Raw genomic sequence first — 13333 nt, 5'->3', positions numbered from 1 at the left:
TCTCAATTATAGTGGATTTATCGGTGGTGACATTGTTTCCTAGCCTCAGTGCAGTGGGCAGCTGGGAGGAGGTGCTCTTATTCTGCATGGACTTTACAGTCTATGTGTGTGTCATAATGCGTGTGTCACTCAAATATGGGATTCATATTTTTATATGACATGAAGAAATACAGGTTATTGACACTTTTCTACTATTATGTGGAGGACTTTTATTTTTTAAATGTTCGGAATTCGGGACCCGGAAGTACTGTTTTAGTGTTGCTGATATTATTATCTTGACACGTAGCTAAATTGGCGGAGTCCAGAGTAGAATTGTTCTACGTTGCAGGTAAAACAGTTAGTATTGATTTGTGAAGGCCATAGTACATAAATATATATAGCTTGATTAATTATTTTATTGAGGCCCACATTAATTTAGTATGTTTTCAGTTGTGCTACAAACGAGCTAACCTATTATTATTACTAACCTACCATCCACTCTGACATTCTGCTCTAAATCTAAGCTAGGCAGCAGTCAGTTAACATTTGCACAGTTAGCTGACAATTAGGTAGCTACCACCGTGTTTAGTGAATTAACGAGTTAGCTAGATATCGTTTTAATTTAGCTAACATTTCGCTAAATTATTATTGGCTAACGTTAACTGTGCCCTAGCTAGCTGACCTCGTTAGCAAACTACCTAGCACCTTTTTCTGTTGGTTGGCTAGCTGGTCACTACTTTGGCTAACTAAACGAGTTAACTAACTAATGGCACCCAACAATAACTTTACCGTAACGAGCCCGGTGCCGAATTGCGTAGTTTAAAAAAAACGAACATTAGCTAGTTAACTATAATCTGCCTGGGTACTTTTACACAGGAAGCCCAATTCTGATCTTGTTTTCACTAATTTGGTTTAGTTCTCAATCAGTTCAGCTCTGAAAAATATCTGATGTGATTTGTCAAAAGACTTATTGGTGTAATAAATAACAATTATGGGCTGCCTGTAAATGCAGCCTAAAATTGGTAAGAAACGTAAATGCAGTATTTGCTAATCTAGCAGTAAAGAGGTCAACCACAAACTAAAACGTTCGTGTCCTGGAAACCAGACATTGAATTACGGTGATTTCTATAGAAATGATGCTACCTCTCATGTCTACAAGTCAGAATTGTTGAAAGCTATTATATCTTAATTATTTTCACGTATTTTACTGGTTGTCCGTGCGGATGGCCCTTTTTTTGTCGGTAGGAATGTGAAACAATATATCCACAGGAAAGTATAATTACATAAACTTTTCAAAGCCTGGTAGTGTGTGCAGATTTCTACACCTGAAACATGCGGGCAGAAAAAGTAAACTCGTGCACCAGCTATATTTTAATATTGTGCCATGCTTCAGGTGATAGAAATGTAAATGCACTACCAGCGCTTTATAAAACGTTCATTTAATTACACTTTCCAGTGAATATTGTCTCACATGCCTACCCCCAAATGGACCAACCGCACGGACAACTGGTAAAGTTAAAATATATTTTGTATTCAACATTGTGACTTGTAGAGGATGTGAGAGAGAACTTTCCTGATTCAAACATTAATTTCTGCCCGACGTAGAATTCAATGTTGTGTTTCCAGGCGAAGGTGTTGGTGATCAGTATCTTGGCTGCACCGACATTATTAGCTGTTAGCTATCCAGCCAGATAGCGATGTAGCAGCTAGCTATTATCCCAAATGAAAACTGAATGCTTACAGAGTTCGGTATGATTGCACATCAATGTCACTGTTCAGATGGATTCACGTCTTGACGCTGCGTTTCTAGCTAACGTTTGCCATCTCACTAGGCTAATCTGATTTAGCTAGTTACTTGAAAGGATGAAGGGCAGGAATAACAGACACACGTGAACTTCCTTGGATACCTATGCGTCGAGAAGCTGTGCTATGCCATCTATTGAATACTGTTGACAATTTTCTCCTCTAGCCTTACTAGTCTTATATGAACCATTTGTTTTTTTGCAGACTGTCAGAAATGTCAGGGTTTGACAACCTCAACACAGACTTCTACCAGTCCAGCTACAGTGTAGATGACCACGGGCAACCTGCTGGATATGGCTACAGTAACACAGAAGACCCCTACAAACAGTAAGTTTTGTCAACCTGTTAGCAGTGCATTAATCATGAAGTGCTTTGAGAGGCAAGTTAAGGACCGTATCACTTCCACCTTTTATTTATTATTTTTTTTAACCTTTATTTAACTAGGCAAGTCAGTTAAGAACAAATTCTTATTTTCAATGACGGCCTAGGAACAGTGGGTTAACTGCCGGTTCAGGGGCAGAACAACAGATGTAACCGACATCCTAGACCCACTACAATTTGCATACCGTCCCAACAGATCCACGGATGAAGGAATCACCATTGTGCTGCACACTTCCCTATCCTACCTCCAAAAGAGAAGTACCTTTGTAAGAATGCTGTTCGACTTCAGCTCAGCCTTCAACACCATAGTGCTCTCCAAGCTCATCGCTAAGCTCAGGGTCCTGGGTCTGAACCCCTCCCTGTGCAACTTGCAGACCTGCCAACATGTCCGCATTTTGCGTACCAACTATGCAATTCTGTTCATGTACGCAGGTACGAGATCCGAGTTAAAAGTATGCAGAAATGAATAGGGCCTGATTATTTAAATAAATACATATATATTTATTTACATTTGAATGAAAAATAAATCTAACATCCCGATTCTCGAGCTGCAGCATGTAGACATGTACAGAGTTTGTGTCAATGGACATGGAGATGAATACATCATTATTGGATGTAGTTGGCCCCGTGTCTGCCCTTCCTGTTTTTTGTGATGCTGAGTTTTCCGACTCGGCTGTACGTAAACACATGGACAAATCCCTTATCGACTCCGTGTGTTGTGGAAAGGTTAACACTAATTGGTTCAAGCTAACGTTAGCGAACACAAGATGGACGTTCAGTGGGCTCTAAAGTGCCAGAAGTTCACTCGCATTTGCTAGTGAAAGAAATTAAATGCAAATACGAAAAATAACTGGTTGAATTTGTGCGAGTTTGATACATTTAATTCTGCGTCCCATTAGTAACATTACGAGGATCACGCATCCTGATAGACTAAATAATTATGATCCACGTCACAAAAAGTAAAATAAATATAAATATATTGGCATTAAATGGAGTGGGGAGTTTAGAAGACTGCGTGATGGAGAATGATTGAGTGTCAGGTATTAGCTAAAGAGGTAATGCTTCTAAAATGCCTTTGCACTAGATTTGAGATTTTATCAATTTCGAAAATTTGAAATGATGTATGTGCTGCAAAGAAATCTAATAGGCACCTTTACATGGGCTGAAACAGCAGACTCTTCTAGTGAACAGAGGTCAGATTCCCTTTGCGGAAGCCTACTTAAGCTTTGAGTAACCAGTTTGCGGTCTGTGTCGATGCAATCTTTTGTTTTTATGTTTTCAAAATGATTTAGCTTTTAGTGTTGATTTAGGAACCGTGTCTAAAAAGCCAATACTTGTGAGCTGGCCCTGTTTGAGAGGTGACATGCATCCCTCTACCATAGAGACTAAACTTGGGAGCATGTGCTTAGAAAAACATTCTAGATAATTATCTCCACTCTACACTGAACATGTAATGGTATAAACATACAATCTGTGCTAATTCCACAAAACATATATTTTATATGTTCTGTACTTATCCGTATTAATATTTCATTTTTTTGTAAATAACTTTTCAATGGACTGAACTGAACCAGGTGTGATCCATAATGTTTAAGCACATGAATATCCAATTTTCAGCTTGCGTCTGGTACTCTAAAAAGTTTGACACGGTTGGCAGGCCTGGACTTCCTGATAGGCTGACCTCAAGTGTTGTTGCCTACCTTCACCACATCTGCCACGCTGATCCTCAACAGGGGGGCCCCCGCATGTGTGCTTGCTCAGCCCCTTGTGCTCAGCCCCTACTTTTCACCCATAAGTGTGTGGCCACGCATGTCTTCAACATAATCATCAAGTTTGCCGATGACCAAACAGTGGTAGGCCTGTTTACTAAAGCTGAAGAACATACGCACATCAAGGTGCTGGAGTTGTAGGCAAACTCATGGAAAACAGAAAGGGAAAACTCTGCACACTGCTTATTTATTTATTTTTATATATATATATATTTTTATTAGGGGCAGTACTCAGTGACATCACTTCCTGAAACGAGGTATTACCAACCACAATGAGACAACTTACAGTGAGGAGGAGAGCACTCTGACAGAAGTGGTACAAGGAAAATAACCTCTCCCTCAACTTCAACAAAACAAAGGGGCTAATCGTAGACTACAGGAGACTGCACAGCAGATGACCTGGCCTCCACAATCACCTGACCTCAACCCATCTGAGATGGTTTGGGATGAGTTGGACCGCAGAGTGAAGGAAAAGCAGCCAACAAGTGCTCAGCATATGTGGGAACTCTGTTGGAATAGCATTCCACTTGAAGCTGGTTGAGAGAATGCAATGTGTGCAAAGCTGTCATTAAGGCAAAGGGTGGCTTACACACACAGTGGCCATTTTATTAGGTACACCACCCTGTTCAAGAAATGGTTCACTCCTACAGACAGTGAGTCACGTGGCAGTGGCGATTATACATCGAGGCATTCAGTTACTGTTTGATTGAATGTTAGAATGGGCAAAACAAATGAGCTAAGCATCTTTGAGTGTGGTATGATTGTCAGTGCCAGGTGTGCCAGTTTCAGTATCTCAAACATCTGGCCTCCTGGGCTTTTCACGTATGACGGTGTCTAGGGTTTACTGAAAATGATGAAAAAACGGTAGTCCTTTGGGCGAAAATAGCTCGTTGATGAGCGGTCAAAGGAGAATGGCAAGAATCGTGAAAACTAACAGGCAGGCCACAAATGGGCAAATAACAGCGCAGTACAACAGTGGTGTGCAGAACGGCATCTCGGACCGCATAACATGTCACCACACCGGTTTTCTTTCCAATCAGCTAGAAACAAGAAGCCGCTCCAGTGGACACACTGGACAATTGAGTGTAAAAACCACGCCTGGTTTGACGAATCCTGTCATGCTGATGGCAGTCGGGATTTGGCGTAAGAGGCATGAGTCCATGGCCCCATCCTGCCAGGTGTCAGCGGTACAGGCCAGTGGGGTGATGGTTTGGGATATGTTTTCCTGGCGCATGTTAGGTCTCTTGATACCAATTGAGCAATGTTTCCATGCCCCGAATAAATCAGGCTGTTCTGGATGCAAAGGGGCTTAATTTACTTGACTTTATGTGCGTATTATTACTACACTGTTGGCGCTAAAAACGCTAGAGTATCGCTGCACCTGAGAACATCTGCAAACCTGTGTATGCAGCCAATAAACGTTGATTTGATCAGTCACTTCTCTAACTCACTGTGATCTGAGAATAGCTACACTTTAGAAAAGCCTGTCTCCAATTTCTCGCAAGGGCCAGTTTTGTTAGTTCTGTTCCCATGTTGCTTACTAGCTTGAGATGTGACATGTTTGTGTTTAATAAAGCCATGGAGGGGTTCTGAAGTGTTCCTATGTGTCACCCCAGGGGTCAATATGGTCAGTATGACTACACCCAGCCAATGGGATACGCAGCCCCTGGGATGATGCAACCTCAGCAGCCCTACACCGGCCAGATCTACCAGCCCACACCGGCCTTCTCACCTTCCCCCACACAGTCAATGTACGGCAGCAGCTTTGACGACGAGCCCCCGCTGCTGGAGGGTAAGGATAACCCGGTGGTGAGACTCCACAGGGGAAAGGGATGGTAAAGAATGCTTTATCCCAAATCAAGCCCTTTCATCCACCTCCCTAGGCACCCTTTTGTTGATCTGAGAGGATTGGCTAGTTTTAAGCAATATGGCACAAATTCCATGTGATCTATCAGAAGCCAGGTGGAGCTTTTCGATTGGATCCTATACTCAGACCTATGCCAGAGCATGGGGGCTTCATACTTGGGATTGATTGGGGGAATGAAAGACACTGGAATTTCCTCGAGGTGAAAGAGTGGGCAGAGGTCAGGGGTCGAGGTCGACCGTCGATTTGTCAACGCCAATTCCGATTATTGGAGTTTAAAAAAGCAGATATCGATTTTAATTGGATATTTTATTTATTTATATATTTGTAATGACAATTGCAACAATACTGAATTAACACTTAATTTAACTTAATATAATAAATAAAATCTATTTGGTCTCAAAAATAAATAAATAAATAGTGAAACGTGCAATTTGGTTTAAATAACGCAAAAACAATGTTGGGAGAAGATAGTAAGTGCTATATGTGCCATGTAAAAAAGCAAACATTTAATTTCCTTGCTCAGAACAAGAGAACATCTGAAAGCTGGTGGTTCAATATTCCCAGTTAATATTTAGGTTGTAGTTATTATAGGAATGATGTGTTGACTATTTCTCTCTCTACCATTTGTATTTCATATACATTTTGATGTTCTTATAGGCACTTTAGTATTGCCAGCCTAATCTCTGGAATTGATAGGCTTGAAGTCATAAACAGCGCTGTGTTTCAAGCATTGATAAGAGCTGCTGGCAAACACAGTAAAGTTTGAATGAATGCCTATGAGCCTGCTGCATACCACAGCTCAGTCAGACTGCTCTGTCTAATCATGACTTAATTATAATAGGCACACAGAAATACCAGCCTTTGGTCATTTAATATGGTCAAATCCGGAAACTATAATTTTGAAAAAAATGTTGATTCTTTCAGTGAAATACGGTCCAAATTTTTCTGTTACATTGCACAACCTTCAATGTTATGTCATAAATATGTATAATTCTGGCAAATGAGTTAACATTTCACAACGAACCAAGCAAATTGTTGCATATATCCTGACTCTGCTTGCACTGAACGCAAGAGAAGTGACACTTTTCCCTAGTTAATATTGACTGCTATCATGAATTTTTAACTAAACATGCAGGTTTAAAAAATATATACGTCTGTGTATTGATTTTAAACAAGACATTGATCTTTATGATTAGGTACATTTGTGCAAAGATTGCTTTTTTCGGCAATGCGCTTTTGTTAAATCACCCGTTTGGTGAAGTTGAAGAAGGCTGTGATTCGATGATAAATTAACAGGCACCGCATTGATTTTATGCAACGCAGGACAAGCTAGTTAAACTAGTAATATCATCAACCATGTGTAGTTAACTAGTGATTTAAAAAAAAATAAGTTAACAATCTTAAGTTCAATGCTAGCAAACAACTTACCTTGTGGATGCAAGGAGCCAAGGTCCTTTAGACGCTGCACTCGCTTAACAGGTGGTCAGCCTGCCACGCAGTTTCCTCGGATTGCAATGTAATTGGTGTCCATGCCGATTTAATCGGTCGACCTCTAGTCAGGGGAGCGCTATGATGGGTTTCAGATGTCTTCAAATCAAATGCTATGTCGCATGCTTCGTAAACACCCGGTCACTAACAGTGAAATGCTTACTTACTGGCCCTTAACAATGCAGAGAAAAATATACAAATAAGTAGGAATAAATACACAGTAATGATAACCTGGCATTATACACGGGTACCAAGTCGAAGTGGAAGGGTATGAGGTAATTGAGGTAGATGGTACATATAGTTAGGGATAAGTTGACTAGGCAACAGGATAGAAAATGAACAGTAGCAGCAGCATATGTGATGAGTGTGTGCAAAAAGGGTCTATGCAGGTAGTCTGGGTAGCTATTTGGTTAACTATTTAGCCGTCTCATGGCTTAGGATAGAAGCTGTTCAGGGTCCTGTTGGTTCCAGACTTGGCGCATCGATACTGCTTGCTGTGCAGTAGCAGAGAGAACGGTACATGCCTTGGGTGGCAGGAGTCTTGGAACATTTTTAGGGCATTCCTCTGGAGCTCGGCCCCAGTGATGTACTGGGACGTAGTGTCTTGCAGTCGTATTCCTAGCCATTCCCATACCAGGCGGTGATGCAGCCAGTTAAGATGATCTCAATGGTGCAGATGTATAACTTTTAGATCTTTCTTTTAGATTCTTTTTTTGAGATCTGTTCTGTATCCGTGAAGTCAGATTTGCCCAGTTATCCAGCTGTGTGCACTAAATGGGTCTGCAGTCTAGGGCCGTCCTGCTCGGGAGTGTCCACCAGGGCCGTCCTGCTCGGGAGGGTCCACCAGGGCCGTCCTGCTCGGGAGGGTCCACCAGGGCCGTCCTGCTCGGGAGGGTCCACCAGGGCCGTCCTGCTCGGGAGGGTCCACCAGGGCCGTCCTGCTCGGGAGGGTCCACCAGGGCCGTCCTGCTCGGGAGGGTCCACCAGGGCCGTCCTGCTCGGGAGGGTCCACCAGGGCCGTCCTGCTCGGGAGGGTCCACCAGGGCCGTCCTGCTCGGGAGGGTCCACCAGGGCCGTCCTGCTCGGGAGGGTCCACCAGGGCCGTCCTGCTCGGGAGGGTCCACCAGGGCCGTCCCTGCTCGGGAGGGTCCACCAGGGCCGTCCTGCTCGGGAGGGTCCACCAGGGCCGTCCTGCTCGGGAGGGTCCACCAGGGCCGTCCTGCTCGGGAGGGTCCACCAGGGCCGTCCTGCTCGGGAGGGTCCACCAGGGCCGTCCTGCTCGGGAGGGTCCACCAGGGCCGTCCTGCTCGGGAGGGTCCACCAGGGCCGTCCTGCTCGGGAGGGTCCACCAGGGCCGTCCTGCTCGGGAGGGTCCACCAGGGCCGTCCTGCTCGGGAGGGTCCACCAGGGCCGTCCTGCTCGGGAGGGTCCACCAGGGCCGTCCTGCTCGGGAGGGTCCACCAGGGCCGTCCTGCTCGGGAGGGTCCACCAGGGCCGTCCTGCTCGGGAGGGTCCACCAGGGCCGTCCTGCTCGGGAGGGTCCACCAGGGCCGTCCTGCTCGGGAGGGTCCACCAGGGCCGTCCTGCTCGGGAGGGTCCACCAGGGCCGTCCTGCTCGGAGGGTCCACCAGGGCCGTCCTGCTCGGAGGGTCCACCAGGGCCGTCCTGCTCGGAGGGTCCACCAGGGCCGTCCTGCTCGGGAGGGTCCACCAGGGCCGTCCTGCTCGGGAGGGTCCACCAGGGCCGTCCTGCTCGGGAGGGTCTTATTTTGGAGCTAGGCATACATCTTCCACTCCATTCATCTGATACAGTGTTGTCATAGGGAGACATGCGTTCTCGTCATAAATACTTATTTCTTGGCTTGTAATTTCCCTTAAATGTAAAGTTTATTTAATTCTAGGGGGTATATAGATTTTGTTCAGACTATTGTATGAATGAGTTGTCCCTCTCACCCAACCCTTTGTCTTATATCTGACATTGTTTTAATATCTTTTCATGGGTATGCCTCATAGAATTAGGCATAAACTTTGACCACATCTGGCAGAAGACTCTGACAGTGCTCCACCCCATGAAGGCAGCAGACGGTAACATTATGAACGAGACTGACCTGGCTGGACCCATGGTGTTCTGTCTGGCCTTTGGAGCCACCTTACTTCTAGTAAGAACTATTCTATTGATGCAGTACATCACTTGAACACTTACATGGTATCAATATGTATTTTAAATTTGACCTTGTGCTATAATATAACATTGTTTGTTCTGGGAAGAGATGACTATGTAAAAGGGGATGGCTGATGTGTTGTCTATGTTCCTGTCTAACTGCTGCAGACAGGAAAGATCCAGTTTGGCTATGTGTATGGCATCAGTGCCATCGGCTGCCTGGGGATGTACTGCCTCCTCAACTTAATGAGCATGACCGGCGTGTCGTTTGGCTGTGTCGCCAGCGTACTGGGCTACTGCCTGCTACCCATGATCCTCCTTGCCAGCTTCGGAGTCATCTTGTCTTTACAGTAAGTACAAACATGGGCTTGAGAAGAGGTTAGCTCAATATGGTAAGGTCCTGTGTCACTACAATAGATCGTATCTGTTTATTGTAAGTGTCGGGTGGAGCACAACAATTTTATAATCAGCCTTTGACTTTTGATGCCCTATATGTTTGTTTATGGAGTATTATAGTGCAATTATCTATTAATAATATATCTATTATTACCACACCAGTGTTTTCCCTATGATATTTTTTCTCTGCAATGGTAGTGGGTTTGGCGGTCCGGGTGCATGCCGACATTTTACTAACTGATCTAACTTTATTTACCTTTTTCAGAGGCATGTTTGGAATAATCATCGCAGCCACGATAATTGGCTGGTGCAGTTTCTCTGCTTCCAAGATCTTCATCTCGGCCCTGGCCATGGACGGACAGCAGCTTCTGGTGGCGTACCCCTGTGCCCTCCTCTACGGGGTCTTCGCCCTTATCTCTGTCTTCTAAATGTTGTCGGTCTACACCAGGGTTCCCCTAACTCGGTCCTGGGGCTCTGGTGCACATTTCCTTTTTTTGCCCTAGTACTACACATGTTTTGAATAACCAACTCTTCAAGCTTTGATTATTTGAGTCAGTTGTGTAGAAATCCAAAACCAAAATGTGCACCCAGGTGGTGGGACCAGGACAGAGTTGAGGAAACCCTGGTCTAGAACAGTGTTTTCCAACTCCTATCGTCCTGTACCTCTAACAGAACACATTCTTCCTGTAGCCCTGGACAAGCACACCTGATTCAACTTGTCAACTAATCAAGCCCTCATTGAGTTGAATCAGGTCAGTTTGTCTGCGGCTACAACAAAAAAGTGTATGCTATTGGAGGTACTGGAGAACTGGCATTGGGAAACACTGGTCTACACCCTGCAAACGGACCAACAAACCCAACTAACTTTAGGGCCTGTTAGAAGCCCTTCTGTGCTTCACCCCCATCACAGTGGTGTGGCCAGTTACCCTGTCTGTTGCATTCCATTTTTACACCTGCTTACACGGATCCACGCAAAAGTATCAATTCCAAACCCCTTCTATTCAGGACTAAGGACCCATCCACCGATCACCACAGAATCTTCTATTCCATGTAAAGCTTCTTTATTCTGTATGTTTGTTTCGTAGATTTATTTGAGCCTTGAGGCCTTCAGAAAATGATTTGCACAAGTATTTTCAACTTCATTCAACTGAAGCAGGAGATTTGAAATGGAGCAGTTAGTTAATTCTGTCGGCCCTCTCATGCATACATGCACATCTGGGTACTCTGAGGTCAACTTGCAACTCGGAAGAGACATGTCTTACAAAGCTGAAATGGTTTTAAATTGCTGAAACACCAAAGCTCTGTGCCCTTCCCCACTATATTTCCCAGCCCTAGGCGCATGGCCTAACAGTGAGCCTCCTTAGCTAACTACATGTGGTCAAGGGTGTGTTAGTTATGCAGCTTGTGTGATTGTAAACTTTGGTCAGTCAGTGCCTGCGTAATGACAGCTGCACACATGCAGACTCAAAGAATTTATGTCCCCAAAAAATAAGAATGTTGTTTTTTCATTTTCTCTATTGACCAGTGGGAACCAGCTAATGTGTGCCTCATTACCTAGTTTTTCCTTAATTAAGTGAAGTTTCACTGTGTAATGGTATTGTACTACAGGTTGTTAAACCACACACGAAGGAGCTCACAGATCCTGAGTTTTGTCTCCTACACCTTAACTTAAATCCTCCTTTTCATGCAGTTTGCATTTGATCAGTTTTCTATTGTTTTCAACCCTGTATCTGGAGAGCTACCATCCTGTAGGTTTTCACTCCAACCTTAATCTAGCGCACCTTCTAATAGTTAGCTGGTTGATAAACTGAACCAGGTTAGTTACAACTGGAGTTGGAGTGACAATCTACAGGAGGGAAGTTCTCCAGGAACAAGGTTGGAGACCCCCTGATGTAGGCTATGCGTTGAGGGATTTTTTTGGCTTCAGGTTGAAGGTTTCGGACTTTTGCCATTCACTTTGGACTGATATTAAAATGTGGCTTTGGAATTTTGGTTTCACACACAGGTGTCATCTGAGAGGCTGTTAATGAGCACAGGGTTTTAAGGTCATTGGGTGTTTGTTTTCCTATAGATTTGTTTCTGTGCTAAACCTGAGCTCCTCAAATGGATGCGTTTTTATATTTTTGCCCTCTTAAGCAAAATGCGGCAATGAAAATGGAGTGCTTTTCAATTTCAACAAATGTTAAGGGGGATACTGTATTTCAAAAAACCCAGAGTAAATACAGTAAGTAGCCTTTCACGAGCTAGCTGGAACGGCTCAAAGGAGCAGATCTCCTGAGATAGCTTGACGTACAAGTATACCCCCTGGACAGGATGCTAGTCTATCGTAGGGCCTTACCCAAAAATCTATCTCCTTAATGCTGAGTGCCAGGCAGCGACGCATCGTGTCCCATTCTTAGTCTCTTTGTATGATGCGGCCAGGGATCAAACTCCCAACCTTACAATCTCAGGGCGGACACAAGGCCACTGTGCAATTACAGTGCTGCTCTTATATGGCCAAGTATTTATATACTGTATCATTTGTTTTGTACATCAAAGTCGATGTTGTGCATTTGTCATGTGGAAATTCTTGATAGATGGGCGTCGTGCTTGGGTGGTTTTATCTGCCACAATCTAAATAAAATATTTCATGTCATCTATGGTCCGTTGCATAATTTTTACATGCACGTGATGTGGCATCCTGCCCGGAGTCCATTTTAGTATTTCTCATGCTTTCAGCCTAAAACATTTTAAGGTTTGGTATTTCTGGAATTCATCCTGTAATGACTGGGTGTTGGAACCAAAACCACACTCACTCTGAGTCTACTGTATAACGTTGTCTTTGTTATCAGAAATAGAATTATTAGAAATACAACTTATCAATGAATTCAGTTTTACATAAGCTACCCAGGAACAGTTTAAAGGTGATATAAATAAGTAGCCTCAGAAACAAAGTTCATGAGATTAGTATTTGCTAATCTTAGGTAATGTTAATATATTAGCCATTACTGAGACTCACTTAAAGACAGCACCTTCGATCATACAGCAGTAGGAAAACAAGGATATAACATCTACAGAAAAGACGGGAATGTCTATGGGGGAGGTGTTGTGGTATATGTTCAGAGCCATATTCCTGTAAAGCTCAGAGGTTTTCATGACAATTACGTAGAAGTGCTGTGGTTGCCGGTTCACCTGCCTCATCTGAAGTATCTTCTTTTAGGGTGCTGCTATAGGCCACCAAGTGCTAACTGTCAGTATCGGGAGAATGTTGGTGACCAGAACATTGACTGGTTATCTAGATGTCCTTTAAAGAGTAAGCTTCTTACTGTGACTAAGGCCTGTAACATGACCCAGGTTATCACTCAACCAAACCAAGTGTATACTGGTGGTGTTTGTGACAGGTTTACTCCAAATAAATATCAGTTCGCATTGGCTGTAGTGACCATAATATTGTCGTAATACATTGTATATTACTGTTTTATATAATTTTATCCTTTCAGTATGAATAGAT

The 13333-nt window shown here is 43.7% G+C and overlaps 1 protein-coding gene across 1 annotated transcript; it reads left to right on the top strand.

Annotated features, from left to right (window-relative positions):
* Nucleotides 1–204: 204 nt before the first annotated feature.
* Nucleotides 205–12478, top strand: LOC124014164 (protein YIPF5-like). The gene is made up of 6 exons (XM_046328923.1): nt 205–328; nt 1987–2109; nt 5549–5724; nt 9300–9445; nt 9616–9797; nt 10109–12478. Exons 2-6 carry the CDS (start codon nt 1997–1999, stop codon nt 10269–10271), a joined length of 780 nt encoding a protein of 259 aa, XP_046184879.1. The 5' UTR covers nt 205–328; nt 1987–1996; the 3' UTR covers nt 10272–12478.
* The last annotated feature ends 855 nt before the right edge of the window (nt 12479–13333 follow it).

The sequence above is a fragment of the Oncorhynchus gorbuscha genome, linkage group LG02 (genome assembly GCF_021184085.1).
Source record: "Oncorhynchus gorbuscha isolate QuinsamMale2020 ecotype Even-year linkage group LG02, OgorEven_v1.0, whole genome shotgun sequence".
NCBI classification, from domain to species: domain Eukaryota; kingdom Metazoa; phylum Chordata; class Actinopteri; order Salmoniformes; family Salmonidae; genus Oncorhynchus; species Oncorhynchus gorbuscha.
The sequence above is the reverse complement of the archived record's forward strand: the minus strand, read 5'-3'. Positions and strand labels throughout refer to the sequence as shown.

Bases quoted from the DNA above. Each gene is read 5' to 3' on its own strand.
- LOC124014164 (XM_046328923.1), top strand. From the start codon at position 1,997: ATGTCAGGGTTTGACAACCTCAACACAGACTTCTACCAGTCCAGCTAC. The intron at 2,110-5,548 runs GTAAGTTTTGTC...GTGTCACCCCAG, and splicing joins ACAGAAGACCCCTACAAACA to GGGTCAATATGGTCAGTATG. The intron at 5,725-9,299 runs GTAAGGATAACC...TATGCCTCATAG, and splicing joins CGAGCCCCCGCTGCTGGAGG to AATTAGGCATAAACTTTGAC.